Here is a 20488-nt window from a genome sequence, read left to right on the forward strand (position 1 = left end):
GAATACAAAACTTGGTATAATACAGCTAATTTTATACCTCTTTGTCATATGGGACAAAGGTTTGCCATCACTGTTCTAGATAATTAGCTTGACCTAAAGCTACCACAGTTCTAGCAGATGTATTTCTATGGAACTATGTTAACGTATCCTTTTGGAATGAGTTGAGAAAATATTAAATATAGTTTTTTATAATTGAGGGAACAAGAATGTCAATAAAACTGAAGGATGACTAGCTGCTGTTCAGGTGGGGGCAGGGCAGGGCTACCAATAATCAGGTCTCAATAGGCTATGTGCAGAAACATAACCCATATGTGTGACTCCTGAAGACCATGATAAAGATATTATTGGGTTATAAGGGTTGCAGTTCAGAGAATGCTAGCTTTTATGAGCTTCCTTCCTGCTTAAAAATTCTCATTTCTAATTTTTACTAGAGAAATAGTATGCTAATCCTATTGCAATTTAGTGGGAAATCTCTTGACACTTATTGATTGGGCTCATATGAGTTCCTGAAATATTCAAATGCTTAAGGACAAAAGCCTAGCTTCTTTGAAGAAGGGAAAATGTTTCTGAAACTAAAATTTCAGATAGAATCTAAGGACTGAGCAAAATCAGTCACTAGGGTCAAAGAAGCTAAAGAAAGAGCTTCAGAGCAGAGTGAAAAAAGGGGCATGAGAAATAGAGTAGAGGAGATTACCCAGAAAGAAAGAATATTTAAGATCAAAAGCCACAGAAGGGAATGAGATGAAAATCTAGCAAGGCTGATTAACAGACAGATAACTAAATAAAGTACTGATCTGAAAAGCAGAATTAACTATGGTTGATGAAGAGATGGGTAGGATGAATGTGAAGCAACGACGACTAAAGAAAACAAAACCTATAAACTATAGTGAATGAAAGGAGATGGTCTGACAAAGAAAATAGCCAGAGAATACAGGACTGCTTAGTTTTAGAGTAATTATTAAAGAGAGATATTCTATACTGTGATGGCAAACCCAGGGCATGCACGCCAGATGTGGCACATAGAGCCCTTTCTGGGGACATGTGTGCAGTCGCCCCAGCCCAGCTCCAATCATGTTTCTCCAGGAAAAGAGGGCAGAGAGAAACAGTCCCATTGCCAAGGTGCATATGGGTCTGAGTGGGGAGCAGAAATTCCAACTTCAGCCTCTTGGTACAGTGCAGGGCTTTGGGTGAAGACTGGAGGGAAGCACTGCTATCTCACTCATGCTTTCTCCCTCTACAGTCTAGCTTGATGCAGGAGGCAGCGCAGCTCACATTGCTCTTTCCAAGCCTGCTGTCAGTGAAGCTGGGCACCGGTGTGGGCTGGCCTTTTGCCCGGCTGTCGGCAGGCGGGGGGAGGACGGATGGGAGTCTGAGGAAGAAGCCTGTGTCAAGTTAGATTGGGAAAGCTGGCTGCGAGAGGAAGAGAAGCCAGGTGAGCCAGGCCCAGACTCTTCCCAGGTCCCCTAATCCCAGAAGCAACAACCTTGCACTCTCCCCTCTATGCTAGCCCCCTTCTTCATATGGGATCACCCAGCAGCGGGAACAGAGAGAGAGAAGGGGACAACAGCAACCACTAACATTGAGGGGAGTGCACCACACAGAAATGGCAGCACGCAGGAATGCCGCCCCTTTCCCCTTTCTGTTCCCACTGCTGGACGATCCCATGTGAAGAAAGGCACTAGCAGAGGGGGGAGAGTGCGAGGTTGCTGCTTCTGGGATGAGGGGACGTGGGAAGTGTCTGGGCCCAGTTCACTCAGCTTCTTTTCCTCTCGCAGCCAGCTTTCCCAGTCTAGCTTGACACAGGCTTCCTCCCCAGGCCCCTGTCCATTTTCCACCCAACAGCTGGGCAAAGCTAGGCAAAAAGCCAGCCCTCACTGGTGCCCAGCTTCACCGACAGCAGGTTTTGAAAGGGCAACGTGAGCTGCACTGCTGCCTGTGTCAAGATAGACTGGGGAGACAGAACAGCAGTGGGGAAGGGAGAGAGGGAGATGTCTTTGTGTGTATATGATCTAACTGTGTGTGTTTATGTCTGAGAGAGAGAGAAAGACAGAGAGAGGGAGGGAGGGAGGGACAGATATGATCTTGGAGAGTTATATCAGTGCTAGTGGGATGCTCCCTCCCTCCCTCCCCCCCATCTCTCCCTCACACACACACTCTGCCAGTCTCATATACTGTAGGTACCAGCCACATGAGTGACGTGGAGTCAGCCACACCTACAGTCACATGACACCCTCCCAACCTAACTCATCCTGTCATTAGGAAGAACCGGTTGTTAAATTATTTGAATCCCACCACTGGCACTAGCAAAACATCATTATTCAGGTTAAATTGCCATGTTGGCACTCTGAGATAAATAAGTGGGTTTGGGAGTGCAGTTTGGGCACTTGGTTCTGAATAGGGTCAACATTACTGTCCTATAGCATTATTAACACCATCATTACAATTCAATACCTTATCTGAATTTCACAGGTTAAACTATTTGGCACACAGTTTAAATGCTTTTAAAACTCACATCAGTAACATTTTGACATGATTTCAAAATAATTTCAAAATAATTATTATAATTATTCACTCTAGAACACATCTTTTTGTTTTGCTGATGATTTCATTTTGACCAACAAATTCCTATTAATAAAAATACCTAATATATTTCTATCTTGTCTGAATTAAGCTGATGAGGTATAATAATATTTGAATTATTTCATTTATCCTCTTACATTAACAGTTATGCAAAATTATCATTAAAAATGCTTGTGTAGAATTACTGAATAAACTAGCATGGTTTTTCATGACACTGAGGTTTTTAAAAGTTACACATACCTTTCTCGACAACGCTGGAAATTATATTGACCCATAGGCATGTCCTAAGAGAGAGTAACGGAAAGTATCATCCAGATATGTAGAACTATAAGATAACTATTGGATTCAATGTACAAAATTGCACTATAATGCAAACTGTTTGTCCTTTTGATATATCTTTATTTAAAAAAAATAAAGTTAAGATTAAAAACTAATAAGAATATTTAGAATACAGAAAAAGAAACAGAAAAAAGAAAAGGACAAAGCCAAAAATGTAGGAAAGAAAGAAAATATTTTTTTTATCCTATTTAATTTCCTTTTAAAAATGTTTATAGAGTATACACACATTAAAACAAGACACTAAATAATCTTTCACGTTGGTGCAATATAATACAGCGTCTTGGGTTAAATATATACAGAAAGAAAAAAAAAGACAACAACAAATACAAAAAGAACAAAATGCAACACATGACCAATACAACCACCACCATCCCAGATGTCTTAATAGACAGCTTTCTTATCTTATAGCAATTCTATGGCAGAATGTACTAGGACCTGATTGGCTAAGAACCGTATATACTGTAATGCACCTTTGCATAGGTGTGGTTAATCTGTGGTTAGTCTATGATTGCGGTTAGTGGTGGTGTGTCGTCTGGTAAGATAGTGTTGGTGTTATGTAAATAGAATATAGAGAGTATAGTTTTGCTACAGAGAAGAAGTAAATATCTTCTCAAGAATTCCTGCTGTATTGTCTTCATTCTGAAATGTCTCCAGTTCCTGATATCGCATCAGATTCTGGGTGGGCAGCTTCTGAACTCTGACAGCAAGTTATTGACCACTTTTGAGAAAATCCAATTTACAATCAATTACCACCACCTCACATAGCTGGCATCTAACTTTAAGGCCACCTTGATGTTCTTGATTTCAGTACCATCAGCCATAGTATCCTTTTGAGCTGGGTTCAGGAGTTGGAAATGGGAGGCACTGTTTTGCAGTTCTTTTCTCTGCAACCAGATTCAGTTGGTGTTAACAGGAAATAAGATATCCCACCCATGACCCTTCACTTGTGGGGTGCAGCAGGATTTGATGTTCCTCTGTTAACATGTATATGAAACTGCCGGGTGAGTGTTTCTAAGTCTTAAATTGGCCCATTGTGATCCATCTAAGTTCACTTATTCCTACGACATCCAATTTGCTAAGGTTTAAGAGTCCTCGGAGAGGGGCAGCATACAAATCTAATTAATAATAATAATAATAATAATAATAATAATAATAATAATAATAATAATAATGTTTGCTCTGCTACTGCTTTGACAATTTCAAGTTTTCTTTGATCAATGATTCTCACATTCCCTGTTCTGACTGTGTGTCACTATACACAAAGAACATACTGGCACAAATATTAATCAGAGTTCTTTGTAGCTTTGCTCTGGTCCTGTCACCATCTCCAGATCTACTTGAGGAATTTGTGTACTCTTTCTAAGTAACTAGAGAAATGCCATCCAACCTGGAGAGGTGAGGGGTTGGTTCATCATCTGGCACCAAATAACATTTCAATATTACCATCATTTCATTCACTTTTCTTGGTAATTACTAAGAAAGTGTTTGCCCTTGCCTGCTTCTGGATCCAGTTTTGATGTTACTAGCATGAATAGTTCTACAAGATCTCACACAATGAGCAACATTCTTATGTTTAGTGAAGCAAGTGAGCCCTTCCACCATATATGGTAATAATTTAATAGGAGGAGTCTTAAACAGATATTACACTTTATTCCATGTTTTGAAATTATGAATCACTGGGGTTATAATGGGAACTGAGAATAAGGCAGTCCCTTACTTAAAATTATTTGCTTATTGCTTGGTGACTGCTCAGAGTTATGAAGAACACCACCACCCCAAGATACTTATGACTAGGTTCTGATGTTCTGATGGCTGCCTCTGCCTTAGTCATTTAAAACACATGGGGGATTTGGCAATTGACCCACATTTTTGGCCATTCACAGCATCCCACAGTCAAATAACCACGTTTTATGAATTTTTGCTAAAAACTGGCATTTCCTTCACCTTTTTGGTAAAAGTGCCCCATAGCAAACAATGGGTTCACTTTACGATTGCCGCATTTGCTTAAAGATCACCACAAAAGAGACTTATAAAATCAGATCACATATGTAGGTGATTTGCTTTACAACAAGAACAACCTATGATCATAACAGGCAAGCTCCACTGTAGTTGTAAGTTAAGAACTACATGCAGTGTTTTTAAATTTTCTGTATAAGTAGAGGTGAGGTAAGGTAAGTCTATGACAGCTAGAAAAGCATTAACGTAGGAGTCAAATACTTCACAGAAACGTGGCCTAAATAGGCCTAAGCACTATTTAGTCAATTATTTATTCATTATAATCCTAATACATTTAACAATGGCAGTCCTCCACCCAATTTTCTGCAGGTAGTATACATTTTAAAAATGGAATATTAGCTGAAGAAACAATGTCTAATTCTGAAGTTTATTAATTTAGTAAAGGACAGCGATGCTAAAAGAACTGGTGAATTATTCTTACATGGCCCCCTAAAAATCAGGTTAATTAGTCGTCGTCCCCCAAAAAGCTTTTTAGCTATTTAAAAATATACAGAAGCTGATACCATGGTGCTGATCTTGCCATTTTCAGTAATCATACTGTCCCGATGGTGCAGATGAGCAAATGGTTTAGCTGCTCCCCACGATTCCAAGTATCTAGTCATACGAACAGAGGCTCTCATTTTAGCTCCTTCTAGGGTGTTTCGGGCTCGGAAATGATGTTGTGGGCTTCGTTTTTCTTCCTAATTTGAAAATAAGTAAAAAAAAGACAAAAGGTTGAAATCAACATTGGCCACTCTCCTAGAAAACTGAACTTTTAGCCCAATGTCCTATTCAATATTTTTCAGTATCAATTTCCCACTTTTCAGAACTATTCCAGTCAAACCTGTCACTGACTGCTTGTAGATTATCAAACAAACACTTCGCTATAGAAGAAAAATAATGTTACTTACCTTAGGATTGATTATAAAGAAGGTTTTCACGTTATGTTCCTTGAGGTATGGATCCCTTGCATCACCATCCCCTTCTTCCACTTTGTAAGCTCCATTCAAGTGTGCCAAGGTGACTGAAGTAATGTGAACACGGCTGAAATTATGGTTTATTTTAAAGTGACCATTATACAACATTAAGAAAGTAGCATTTATTTTCCTTTTAGTTACAGCTGAGAATCATTTCCTCAAGATTTAGATACATAGCAATATAAGGAATGAATAATAAGTTATGGAAATACAGTAAATAACTCAAACTGAGATTTGATTCCAATGAGATTGTAACTAAGGCATGCCACTCTCGGTGGTGGAAGCATTTGAGTGAATACCTTGTGGCAGTGATTTTCAAAATTTTTTGAGCCGCGGCACATTTTTTACATTTACAAAAGCCTGTGGCACACCACCAATGTAACCAGCTGAGGCTGAGGCTTCATCTAGTGGTGGCAACATTTACCTCCAGTCCGGACCAGGATTAGAAATCAGGACCATGGGGAGGAGTAGCAGCTACAACTACTTGCCGCGGCCACACAATGACAAGTGCGCGGCAGCCCAAGTGGGGACCTTCCTGGGTGTGGATGAGAGGCGGCCTGCTATTGCTTCATCGCTAGTGGTCGGGATGAATCCTAGAAGGTGATTGGTCAAGTGAGCATTCCCTGTGCCTCCATTCTTCCTGTCGCTGATAGCTGGAGGGATTGTGAAGGGAATATTTATGTTCAGATGGAGGCGGCTCAGATAAATGGCCTCCATGGGCCGTAATTGGCACGCGGGCCGTAGTTTGGGGACCCATGTTTAATTTCCTCATGGCACACCTGACCATATCTCATGGCACACTAGTGTGCCACGGCACACTGGTTGAAAAACACTGCCTTATGGGACATACAATGCTGGTTTGTTAAGGACAAGACTCAGAAACTTTCCTCTTGTCTATCATTTTTAATGTGGTAAGAATGTGATTCCTCCATTTGTAATTTGAGCCTCAGCCCCCAGCTGACTGTCTTGATGAAAGTCAAGCTCACTTTTAACCTGCATTTCAGAAAACATGATTTTTAATATTAGAAATGTGTGCTGCACTTGCTAAATTGTGGGGATTGAGACACTAATAAACAATAGTTTCTCTGTTTAATGGAACATTAAATCTTAATATTTTAATGTAATCCAAAATCTTGGATCTGCCATACACACATAAAACAGCATACAATGCCTTCAGACACTATTCAATTTCAGTAAATGAAAGAAATCAGTATTTGCAATACACTGAGTGAGAAGAATTTTTGGATATATTAATATAACTGTATAGTGTCCTGTTTATGACCAAGTAACACCATAACAATCTGAAATTACCACCAGGATTATTCTCTATCTATGAAATATATCAAAATACATAATGATCTTACCCAGGAATTCCTCCAGCTTCCATGTGATTGGCCAGTGTTACATCATGTGACCACACATCATATTGCCATTTTTGCAGTCCAATCACACCGCAAAGGACATTCCCAGAGTGTACTCCCACTCTCATATTAATATCAACTCCAGTTGCATCTCTCACCTTCCTATTATTGAGAAACAATTAATGGAAGATGTTAACATTAGTCTTTCAAAAGCCAGACCAATACCACACAATTTGTAATAGGCAATTCAATAAATTTTAATAGATATGCATTTGCAAACAATTTGAAATAATGAAAATATTTTAGCCATTTTGAGTATTGATTTAATGTTTTAATGGTATTTGGATTTTGAATATTTGCAGTTGAGAGTCAAGAGAAGTCCCCCCACCAGCCCTAACAGAAGAGAATCAGCACTGAACTAGGAGTTTCATTTTCTGCATATCTACAGTTACAGATTATAATACACTCATGATGGACTCCTACAGGTACAGACAGGTACGCAGAACCAGTAGAAAAATTTTGAATTTTTTTCTTTTTTTCCCTTCTGGGCTCTGGATATGTTTTTCCTATCGCAGTAAATGAGGCTGAATGTGTATAATTTTAGAACAGCTGTGCATGTGTATATGTGTGTGTATATACACATACAGTTTATATAGTAGATAATGTATATTTTTGTGTGCCTGTGTGTAATATGTATATACACATATGGCATATATACATAGAATTAAATAGTATATTTTGGATGTTCAGTAATAGTAAATAGAGAAGGAAATTGTATCTCTTTGAGGCAAGGAGAGGCCAGGCACTCTAACCCTAACTCTTGACATGAGTGACATCAAGTTGGCTACGTTTAAACCAGTCACATGACCTTTAAGCCACCCCTGGTCACGTGATCATCAAGCCACTTCCACCTGGTCACATGGCCAGGAAGCCACACCCACAAACTAAGCCACGGCCACAGTGTGGTAGTAAAAACCTTTGCAGCCCTTCGCTGAATACATTCTATCATTTTATAGAAGCTCCACTCCCCATTTCCTTGGATTAAAAAGAAAATAAGCAATACTTATCCTTGGAGAGAAGGCATTCCTCTCCCACCCCCAATCCAGATGAATTTGCCTTCCAAATGATAAATCTGCAGGGAAAAATTAAAGGGGAAAAAATCCCCTTCTCTCTCCCATTGCTTTTTCATGAATACCAACCTATATTTGATTATTCTGAGCAGCTATTCTCAATAGCCTGAACATTAAGATTAGATTGCATTGATAATTTCTAATTGCTTTTTCAGTAGTACCAAGATCATTTTCTCAATAGGAATTCATTTCAGAAAGTTCATGATGGTTACCTTTTAAAACACAAAAGAGGAAATGAGGGAATTGAGTGTCTGTGGAAAAGTAGCAGCATTGCATTTAATTTGTACATTAGCACAAATTAACTTTAAACCTGATCCAGAGAGTTAAGACAAAACTGTTGATTGCACAACAAACATTGGGAATGGGTAACATGCTTAATGGGACATCTGATAGTCAGAGCTTTGCTGATAGCTGTGTAGGGGGCACCTAGCAATTGTTAGAAGCTGTAATTAAGACTGTGAATTTCTTCATGTAGTTAAGCAGAATTAACTTCAGAGGTGGTCTTCACAACTTATCTCCTGGGTAAAAAATGAGCATTTCCCCCCCAGTTTTATATCACATATTAATTTAGGAAGCTGTTTTATTAACCACATCACACTTAGAATGTGACTCACAATCCTTGGTCTTGAAAGCTTAGAACTACAACACCTAAAACCCGATCTAAGTATTGCCCACAAGATCATATGCTGCAACATTCTACCTGTCAATGACTACTTCAGTTTCAACCACAGCAACACAAGAGCACGCAACAGATTCAAAATTAATATTAACCGCTCCAAACTTGACTGTAAAAAATATGACTTCAGCAACCGAGCTGTCGAAGCATGGAACTCATTACCTGACTCAGTAGTGTCAACCCCTAACCCCCAACATTTTTCCCTTAGACTATCCACGATTGACCTCTCCAGGTTCCTAAGAGGTCAGTATGGGGCGTGCATAAGTGCACCAGTGTGCCTTCCATCCCCTGTCCAATTGTCTCTCCTTATCTCATTTATCTTTTCTTCATTTCAAATTTATTCACCTATACTTTTATATCTTTTCTTCTATTCGTTTCTTTAGTTATATTACTACATATCTATTCTCTTCAATGTGTATTATGTATTGGACTAAATAAATAAATAAAAATAAACAAATAAGCACTCTTCAGAGGCTTCTAGCCACCCAGTTGCACCTTGTAGGGGAGATGAGTGGCATTAAAATTTAATAATAAATAACTACTAAACAACAAACAAACAAATAAATAGAGGTGTTGACAGAAGGCGGGTGATCCATCCTCTTATGTTATCTCCATATACAGGGGGAAATTGTGTACCATGGAGAGCTTCCTATAGTTGTGGAAGTTTGTTATTACTAGTGAATTCTACATATTTCAAAGAAGTATGATCATTCCCACTACAATGAATGCAGCCAAATTTATACCAAGCTTTTTTTTGCAGAAAACTTTTATGCCATGACGTTTTTCCACATTCCACATCAAATAAATGTGCCTCCAGAGATCAGGGTTTGTTTTTGTTCACTCTGTATAATTTTAAATAAATACATTTCTCTTTTGTTGTTAAAAGACTGATATTTTCCTATGCTACATTCTGCTGCATTGTAATGTTTTAAGGCTTATATTTTAAAACTTACATGTTTGGTAACCTTAAGAGCCCTTTAGGTGTCTGAATAAAATAAATAAACTTTAATGTCCTTCACTGCCATAATTTCAGGATAAAAAAATTCAAGCTGCCCAATCAGATTTCAGTTTAAAACATTGAGCTAAAAATTTAGAATTTGGTAAAGAAACATAAAGTAAACCTTCCCTATTAAGTTTGTTTTGAAATTATGACAGAAAGGAATATTTTATATATTTTTAATATATATAAAATATTTACTTACTTTATAGCTTCACACATATCCAGTCCCATTTTTACACAATTCTTGGCATGATTTTGTAGTGATATTGGAAGGCCAGACACACAGTAGTAGCAGTCTCCTAAGATTTTAATTCTCATACATTCGTTTTCCTAAATGGAAAAAAAGGGGGGGGGAGGGATGAGAGAATCAGTTAGGCAGCAACATAAAGCTTATCAGCAGTTGCAGAACCTGATGCACCTGATTGTGTCAATTAGATTCCATCTAAAAATACGGAGATGACTGGGGCAGAATGTTTATAGCTGAAATAAACTCCAGGGCTCTGCGCTTCCCTTTTCCAGTGACCTATTTTTCCTGAGCTATGAAACCAGAGGCACGCTCAAACAATGTTGTCTCCAAACTCCCAGGGTTTTAAAGCCACCACTTCTTCTTAATGGCACCAAATCAGAGAGGTCCTTTGGGAACAGACTTGAAATTTTAACTCAGGATATTTGTTACCATCTCTATTTGAACACTTACAGGAATACCAACACTTTCTAAGCTATAACACTATGTTGTTACATTGATAATCTCTTTTATGGGATAAAATTAGTCCTTTAAATGAAATCTGAGCACTATTTTAATTCATTCAGAATTTCTTTAGTCCTCTAGGGATCTTTGATACATTCAGTTCACATTGTTTTGGGGAGATGCCCAAAAGACAGCTTATTCACCAAAGTTCTTCTTATTCTGTTATTCCCCGTAACAAACAAACTGGGGAAGCAAGCCAGGGCATCTTTTGAACTCACTATTCAGCAATCAGCTGATGTAGGAATGCACATGCACGTCTAACTGCTGTGTCATGACAAATCCCTGTGCCAAGGTAAGGAGACGGCAAGGTGATATCTAGGATGCACCAGTTCTTCTAAGATACTTGGTTTTTTGCAATGTAATGGCAAAACCTAAATTTTGATAGAATTTACATTAATAATTTGGCTGTCATTTTTTACAGAAGAGTAGCAGAGTAGGTCAGTCAAAGAGGAGAAACCAAACTCTGGAACATATGCTGCATCTACTCTGACTCAATCAGGATGATAAAGATAAACTATGGTTGATATTCAACAAACTGAACCTTAGAGTAATGAGTGATATTTCTAGGACTCAAAAACACTGCCTTACAGCACCAATATATACCTGCATATACATTCATTCATTCATAATTTAATATAATTTAATATAATTTATATGCTGCCCAACTCCTGGAGGACTCCGGGTGGCTTACAAGAAAGAACCTCTAAAAAAAGACAATTTAGACAACAATTTAAAACCCCTTAATAAAATCATGCATGTGGGTGAATCTGGAAGATGTGTCCTTTGATCAATGGCCCCAGGGCTGCCAGCATAGCCAGGTCTTTAAGGCTTTGTGGAAGGCCAGTAGGGTAGGGGCAGTACAGATCTCAGGAGGTAGCTGATTCCAGAGAGCCAATGCCGCCACAGAGAAGGCCCTCCCACACAATCCTGCCACCAGCACTGCTTAGCTGATGGGACCCAAAGAAGGCCAATCTTGTGGGCCCTTTGTCAGGATTAAGCATATCCTGAGGTAATATCTCAATGCAGAAGAAAGGGCTAGGTAGAGAATGCTGAATCATTCTGAGTTAATTCAGCATGCAGCAACCTGATTGGGTGATAAGTATTTAAATATGTAAGTGCTTTCCCTGCTCTCGGATTCTCTGATGTTCTCTGATCTGATGTGTGCTCTGTTCTCCGTGCTCTGATCTGAAGGGTCTGTTGCTGTATTGATCTGTTGGTTCTTGTGAGTTACTGTAATTGAGATAGTTGTAGTGAGATACTAGTGAGATACTAGTGTGATGTATGTATAGTAAGATAGAATACAGTTAGTAGTGTAAATAAGAAGTAAATATATTTTTGCAAGACTTCCTGCTGCTGCTGTATTTCATTGAAAACTTCAACTCCATATCTATTGGTCTGGGGCTGGCTGGTTGGGTTGGTTAACTGGCTGGGCTGGTTAGCTGCTTATCGGAAGCTGTGTGGCGGAAGGCGGTCCCGAAGATAGTCTGGTCCTAAGACGTGTAGGGCTTTATAACCAACACCTTGAATTGTGTCCGGAGACTGATTGGGAGCCAATTCATCTCACAGAAAGTTGGTGTCATGTGGGTGTACCTAGGTACATCTACAATAGCTCACATGGCTGTGTTCTGGACTAGTTGTAGTCTCCGAACGCTTTTCAATGGTAGCCCCATGTAGAGCGTGTTGCAATAGTCTAACCATGAGGTGATAAGGGTATGAGTGACTTAGAACTAAGGAGAAAATTCCTGGCAGTTAAAATAATTGATTAGTGGAATGGCCTGCCTCCGGAGGTTGTGAATGCTCCAACACTGGAAGTTTTTAAGAAGGTGCTGGATAACCATTTATCTGCCTAAGCAGGAGGTTGGATTAGAACAGTGTTTCCCAACCTTGGCAACTTGAAGATATCTGGACTTCAACTTCCAGAATTCCCCAGCCAGCATTCGCTGGCTGGGGAATTCTGGGAGTTGAAGTCCAAATATCTTCAAGTTGCCAAGGTTGGGAAACACTGGATAAGAAGACCTCCAAGGTCCCTTCCAACTCTGTTTTCTATTCTAATTGAAGGTGTTATAAAGTAATTTATTTTTTCCCTCCTTATGCCAGGATGTGACAAAAGCAACTATTGCAAAAGGGGCAACTGTAGCATTTTTTTGGAGCTGTGAGGAAGCAGAATCCAGGAAAGGCTACAGTTTCCTCAGGCAATTGTTAACCATTATGATTATAAAAATACAGTGGCAATATTATAATATTAGCCATGAACAAAACTGATACATACTTACTTTTGCAATTTGATCAAACTTGCCAAAGAGTTCATTCAGCATATGCACCAGTTCTCCAGGGGAGCAATCACTAGCCAAGCGAGTAAATCCCACGATATCGGCATATAAAATGCTGCATATAAAAGAAGAATTTAGCATTGTTGATTTTTTTCAAGTTAAAAAACAATATTTTACATTAACATTCATTTAGAAGATCCAGGAATGGGGAAGGTTCCAAATACCTTATCACAAATAAACACATTTGGCCACCAACAATTTTTCGCAAGGGATTTACAAAGAGCCCATTTACACAGCTATTTTTAGTGGATTTGTCATGTGTGTGGTGATTTTATCCCAGATGTTGAAAACTTTTTTGGCAGGCCTCCAGCATTCATCACGCTTCATCTAGAACTATGCAAGTTAGTCTCCCTCCTATACATTTGCTTGCTTGCTTGCTTGCTTGCTTGCTTGCTTGCTTGCTTGCTTGCTTGCTTGCTTGCTTGCTTGCTTGCTTGCTTATTACATTTATATGCCGCCCATCTTCGAGGACTCGGGGTGGCTTACAACATATAAAAAACAATGTGAACATCCTAATCCAATTAATTTTAATTTAGTTAATCTAAAACCCCAGTGGCGCTACAATCAATCATTACCATTAACACAACAAACATATAGTCACTGGTTCCATTTTACAAAACCTCAGAAGTAGTTTGAAAGGGGCTGATGGTTGCTTTTATTTTAATGTTAAGAGCAGGGGGCAAAAAGCACAATCCTACCACATGTGTTACAGATCCTATAGTAGCAAAAAAAAATTCACCCCTATTTCACTCTAATGTAGACCCACCAATCAGGAATGCAAAAATCTGAATAGCCACCAGACTAAAGAATAGTTTGGCCACTTAGCTATAAAGAAAAAATTGGAGTGGAATGGGTATGGAAAGAGTCAACAGCCTGGCGTTTTGAAAACTTGGAGGCAACTGTCAAACCTCATCTCAGTTTTGCCCATGTTGTTTCCTTGCCTCCTAAAAGGTAGCTGTCAGATGTTATTAAGTGTTCAGCCCTGTTGCCCGCCAACCCCTCCAGCAGCCAAATCAAAGGAGGCATGGGAATCTGGGTCAGCATAAAGACAACCTGAGAGCTCCAAGGGGGAAGAGGGAATGGAGTTGGCATAGAGAGAGATAGAGGTGGAGCTTGGGCCATCCATCAGTCCTCAGATGGAGAGTCAACAGTGCCCGGGTCTGGAGGTGGTTGATGAGGAAGAGGAGGAACTGCTGGGTCCAGTGCCTGATGCTTGGATGTGCAGAAGGCAGAGGAGAGGAGACAGTGGGCTGATCCTTAGGAAGGAAAAGGTACCGCTGCTAGCGAAGCCCCACCCTAGTTCTATGGATAAAAGGCAGGGGGCAGAGATTAATAGATGTGGCAAATAACTATTCATCTTCCAGCCAGACAGACTTGTTGGACTGTGGTGATACAGAAACTTTTTGCTGGTGCTCCTAATAAAGGAATCTTTGAGTTAGCTTCAGAGGTTTTCTGATGTTTGAGGAGCTGGGTCAGAACATTAAGAGCTGCAAAGCTGTGAAGATAGCTTTCTATTTCCTAGTCCTACACACAGGAGTTGAGAAGGATGCATGTTTCATTCCAAAACTATCAACCTTTCAGCAGTTTCAATCCACTGTATAACTGTGCCAGACATAAATCATACCAGCATTTTGAATTCACTAAATGTCACAAGAATACAGAGGTTTAATGTTATAGAATCACTATTCTACTGTTTCCCCATTACTTCTACTGTGAGTTTGGAATGTGGCTGATATGGGCAAAGCTGATTATTCCATTTATTTCTAATGACAGCTCACCATATTCTTGTGACAGTGACACATTCTAGCTTTGCTGTCTTGAAAATCAGCTGGATTTGGGTTAGTTAATCAAACTGACTAAAGTCATACCATCAGCTTTACATTTCATTTAGCCTGCAATGTGTATTTTAATTCAATATCCCCAACTAAATTCATTTTTTTCCAAAAATAAATTTGTTTTACTGTACATTTTCACAATGTTAATTTTAACTATCTTGTTTATATGCTTCTACATTAATATCTTCAGAGAAAGAATAGGGGAAAAATGAGCTAATTTCTCTAAATTTTAAATTAATGAACAAAATATTAATTTTGGTGCCGCTTTGTCAATTTGTGTATTATGTATGTATAAAATGTATGTATAAAATTTATTGGCTACCCATCTTATCATAGGGTAATATTGGGCAGCTTATATTATTAAAATCTGTTTATGTATACTGTATGCATTAAAACATATATAAATTAAATTTAAACATTAAAATTGAAGGACAGGTGGGGAGGGTTGGGTGGAGTTGACAGAAATGGGATCAATTATTACTTGATCAACCACCTCAATTGTTCTGCTCCCTGATTGGGATCCCAAGCCATTGGGGCCCAAAACCCTACAAAAGGATAAGATCAAAACAGTTCCAAGAACTGGCTTCAAACAATACCTTACATTGGTGTGCCTTTTGACATACAAATTGTGAAAGTTGTTTGTACTTTCCAGCTGGCCTGCTTTGGGTCCTTGTAACCTCTGAATGATCTCAGCTTTCATTTCCATGGCTATGTGAGCAGGAAGCAGAGAAAGCAGAAGACGTTCCTGGTTTTGAAAATAAAAGACAAAAAAGTCCAGGCTTTCACTATTTTTAAATAAGAAACAATTGCTAAGGAAACCCGTAATTCCTCCAGGGATGCTCGGGGCGAAACAATAAGTGATGTACGATCATTTGTAGGGCTGACTAAAGCTTTTGAAAGTGATGCTTCACTGAGCAGTGTAGCCAAACTATTACACCTCTTGAAGCATTAAAGTAGTCACATCCTTTGCAAGTTCATGTGGCTGATTTAAAGGCTAGCTCCAGTTTAATAGGGGTTTTTTTACATTATTTTTTCACAAACTTTACATCCATATGCATACCATAATATCCAAATATTACATTCTCATATATTTATTCAAGATCTCATAAACAAATATTCTAAATTTGCACCTTTTATACATTTATCTAACATCTGTTTTCTTTCTATATTTCATATTACTCCCCTCTATCTATCTCTCTTCCTCTATCTTTTTTCTCCCTTTCTCCTTCTCACCTACTTCCCTCCTGCCCCTTTCTCCTTTCTTTCTCATTCCTTTTCCTCTGTCTTGTCTTTCTCTGAGTACTTTTCATCTTAATCCATTATGGGGTTAACAGATGAGCAATCCAAAACCCTAACTTCATTCCAACATCGGCGCTATTCTTAAATTTACAGCTTCCCTTTATCCATATTTAAATATATAATATATTCTTCTAAGTATATCTAATGCTGTCACCTTTTTTTTGTCGCCTGGGTCTGCCACTTTTAATTTTCAATTTTCTTTCTAAGTATTTGCTATTGTTTATCTTCCAAACTTGTACTTCTTAATTTTAGGTCATACTCCTCCCTTTCCTCCATTTGTATCTTAACTAATTTCCCCCCCATTCTGACATTTCTGAATGCCCTAATTTTCTAATATGTTCTCCCATTTAGTATCTCCTTTCCAACTTTATTTTCTTTTAATAAACTCTAGTATTATCTCTATACTTCCATCCATTGGTTAATAACATTCTAGAATCTCCATAACAAAAAAACCCATTTGTCAATGATATAATCTTATATAGAGACCTTTAATAATAATTATACAAATCTTATAACATTCACATGGTGTCAACAATTATCTAAATCCTTTTCAACATTCAATCAAATTTATGAATTATGCAAATTCATCATTTTGCGGATTGTGGGGGCAATAAGCTGGCTCTGTTAAAAAGTGCTATTGCTAACATGTTGTAAGCCGCCCTAAGGAGAAAGGCGGCATAATAAAATCGAATAAACAAATAAACAAATAAATAAATAAATAATCTTATATAGAAACAAAGAGTATGGTTATAGTTATTCAAATTTGATATCCTTCTAACAATTAACCTACTATAATCTGTTGTGGTTTGCTCTGGCCTAGCTCCTGCCCCAGGGAATGGGGAGGTGGATGCAGGGGAAACTTCAACATGTCATAGGCCTGTGTTATTGCCGACAGAATCAGTTCAGAGTTTAGTTTCCTCGGACGAAGAAGAAGGTGGGATGACTCGGCAGAGGAGGACTTGGCATACAGCCAAGGCAGTCAATCTCCCTTATCTTCCATTGATTCAGAGGATGGCGTTTGGACCCACACAAGCGCAGAATTATGCGTAGAAGAGACCCAGTAAGAACATATTACAGGAAATAAGTGAGGCCACCTGTGTTTGGGTGGGGCTCCAGTAATTAGGGCTGCTGCTATAAATAGCACCATATGGGTTTGGCCATTGTGGAAGAATATCTGATCGCAGTTCGTCAGGAATCTTGTGTGCTGGACTTTGTTGCTTTTTCATGTCTTTGAAACCAAAGCAGAGCAACGTGTGTGTGTCTCACTTCTTTGGAAGAAGAAGGGGTGTGAAGTTTCTTCACAGCTGCTAGCTAAGTACTTAATGACTGTTTAAGGGACATTGTACAGACTACCCGGTTGTTTTGGGGAAGAGTGCTCTTTGCAATACAAAAAGAGTGCTTTGTTTATTTTGAATTTTGTGATAAAGAACATTGTTTTGAATTTTCAAACGTGTGAGTGTCTGAAATTTGTACCCTTGAATTTTCGGGAGGCTCCTATCAGAGAGCCCAGCAGAACATAATCTAATTAATTTTTCCTCTTATCTTTGTCCATCAAAACTTAATTCAAACAGATATATAAATTATATAATCTGTGCTGTAGTGAGACAGGCAGTCCACAGCCTGCTACCATCCTCTCTGCCCCGCCCCTTGCTCCTGCCACTGTCAGCGAAGTGCCACCAGGTGGCGTCTGCAAGGACGGGCAGGATGAGGCTTCCATGTCTCCCTGCCCAAGCAGGTTTCTGCTTCGGGCTCAAGACTTTGGTGGGGAGGCAGGGAAACCCCAACCTGCTGTTCCTGCCACCCCCTCATGCCTGGCAGTGACTATTCTAACACTGCCATTTCCCCATGGCTGTAGGAACAGCAGGCTGGGATTTTCCTCCCTCCCTGCCGGAGGCTTCTCTTCCTTCACGAGAGGGCTTCTGCTGCGGCTCCAAGCCTTTGGTGGAGAGGCAGGGAAACCCTAGCCTGCTGCTCCTGTAGCCACCATGGAAATGGCAATGTGAGAACAGCCACTGCCAAGTGCGAGGGGGTGAGGGTGTCAGGAAGAGTGGGTTGGGGTTTCCTGCCTGGAGTGCGAGGCTGGTAAGAGGAGGAGGAGCAGCGATGGCAGACTTTTTGTGCTGGCAAAGTTTGGTGCAGGAGGCTTTCCAGGCCCAAAATGGGCCAGGGGATGTGTGGATGGTGCATGACAGGGGATGCACACATGCACAATGTGGAACGCATGTGCAAGGGAGTGTGTGGGGACCATGCGTGCATATGCAGTTGGGGCGCATCACATTGTGGGTGTCAGCATGTGTGTGTATTATTTCGCGTGCGCACACACATTTTTGGCACGCAGACAGAAAAAGGTTCTCCATCACTGATTTAGACACTCACCTCAATCTATCTTAGATTGTTTTAGGGGAAAAGGGAAAAGAGTGAGTGTCTTGAGTGTCTTGAATCGCTGGACAAAAGGTGAGATTTAAATTGAATCAATGAATGACAGTTCTCTTCAAAACATATCCCTATTTATGTATTTCATAAACCATTAAGGGCATTTCATTATTCCGAAATCTGTTTCCTGCTTTCTGTCACATTATAAGCAGGTCAAAGAAGAGATGCTACAAACAAAGGCAATATTTGTCAGAGATCAGACCTCAATTTTTGTTCTTCTGAGATTTTTTTTCAACGAGAGAACATATAACAGACTGCATTTACTAATAAGTGACAAAGCATTGATGTGCCTATTTATTCTGCATATCATATTAAGCGAAAATACTTTGCCTCCCTCAGGCACATCATTTTCTTTAGAACCAAAGCACAACTCTGATACAAGGGCCAACAAATTTCCATATACCACTGCTAATTTATTTATCGTAATTGGATCAGTTATCACACTGGGAAAACTATTTAGTTGGGTGGGTAATGCAACTCTTAATTCAATTCAATTCAATGTATTAGATTTGTATGCCGCCCCTCTCCGAAGACTCGGGGCAGCTAACTTAAACTTTTAGAATAGTCAAGCCTGAAACATATTAATTAACTAATGTTATTTGTTCCCCTTTTACACTTTACATTCTTAGATAATTCTTTCAGTCTGCCTTACTATCACTAATGTTTACAATTCTGTTAGAGTTTAAACTCTCTCCCCCTCCCTCTTTATAATGATGCCCCTTTGGTTATCACTTTGTCTCCTTTCAGCTCTGAAATTCACTCCAAATACAAGATTGTTTGCCTACTTCTACTCCAATGTTCTCCTTTCCCCCTATATTATCTTCCTTTTTTGCAGTTTCAACATTAAGCCCCTAATTTTTAAAAAAATCTTAAGTCTCTGAATTTACCATTATTCATAAAATGAACAGATACCTAATATAAAATAGATTTGGGATGGTTTTTTAAAATACCAGTTCCCCCCTCTTTTTCTTTTTAAAAAATTTACATATCCCAATTTATTTCAAATAAAGTTCTTTCCTTTTAATATAATTCTTGTAAAGACAACAACACTTTTCATTCTTTTTTTAAAAGAAGGGTATTGATTCAGTTACACATGTAGAATCCCACTCCATTACCTTGTTCATTTAAACCTGTCACAGCTTTTGAATCCTGTTTCTAAGCTCATTATTATTATTATTATTAGGATCCTGTATCCTCCACAAAAGTGACATTCAGTGAGCTATCTCAGATACCAACAACGCCTCCTGGAAGAATCTTTCAAAACATCTTATAAATCACACAATGCGAGATACCTGAAATGAACAAGGGTAATTATGCTAACTGCTTGTCAGTATCAAAACGAGGCCTGAAGGCTTTGAAATTGCCTTGCCTTATTCTCTGCAAGAGTTTAAACAGTGGGGCAAACAATTTGATACGGAGTGGGAATATATAAGCTAAAAAAAACTAAGTATGCATATTTCTGTGTGCGCATATTACACACGTATAAGACAGAGTTCTGCATTTAATAGATAGCTATCAAAGAAGTAATAAACAAAATAAGATGCACAAAACCAAGCATGTTTTACATTGTAGCAATACATCAAAAGAAAGGAAGCATCTATGAAGATAAGGGGAAACTAACAGTTTACTTCTGAGCCTATTTTGCTTTTATTTATAAAAGGAACTGGCAATCTTTGGATAACTGAGACCCATACATTTTGTGCGCCAAATGAATGGATAATAGGTTGAATCAAGATTCCTCCCCTCCTCCCAATTTTCTAAAGATTGTTGTCTTTATTTTACAAA

At 38.9% G+C, this 20488-nt stretch overlaps 1 protein-coding gene across 1 annotated transcript in view; it reads right to left on the minus strand.

Moving 5' to 3' along the window:
- ADCY2 (adenylate cyclase 2) overlaps nucleotides 1-20488 on the minus strand; it is a 180697-nt gene that overhangs the window by 68366 nt on the left and 91843 nt on the right. Inside the window, exons 5-11 of the mRNA XM_070749069.1 lie at nucleotides 15568-15716; nucleotides 13080-13191; nucleotides 10261-10388; nucleotides 7256-7414; nucleotides 5826-5958; nucleotides 5439-5615; nucleotides 2821-2864 (exon numbers count right to left, since the gene is read on the minus strand). Coding sequence (XP_070605170.1) covers nucleotides 2821-2864; nucleotides 5439-5615; nucleotides 5826-5958; nucleotides 7256-7414; nucleotides 10261-10388; nucleotides 13080-13191; nucleotides 15568-15716 — 902 coding nt within the window. The remainder of the gene's footprint in view (nucleotides 1-2820; nucleotides 2865-5438; nucleotides 5616-5825; nucleotides 5959-7255; nucleotides 7415-10260; nucleotides 10389-13079; nucleotides 13192-15567; nucleotides 15717-20488) is intronic.

Source organism: Erythrolamprus reginae, chromosome 3, assembly GCF_031021105.1.
Source record: "Erythrolamprus reginae isolate rEryReg1 chromosome 3, rEryReg1.hap1, whole genome shotgun sequence".
Lineage (NCBI taxonomy): Eukaryota > Metazoa > Chordata > Lepidosauria > Squamata > Dipsadidae > Erythrolamprus > Erythrolamprus reginae.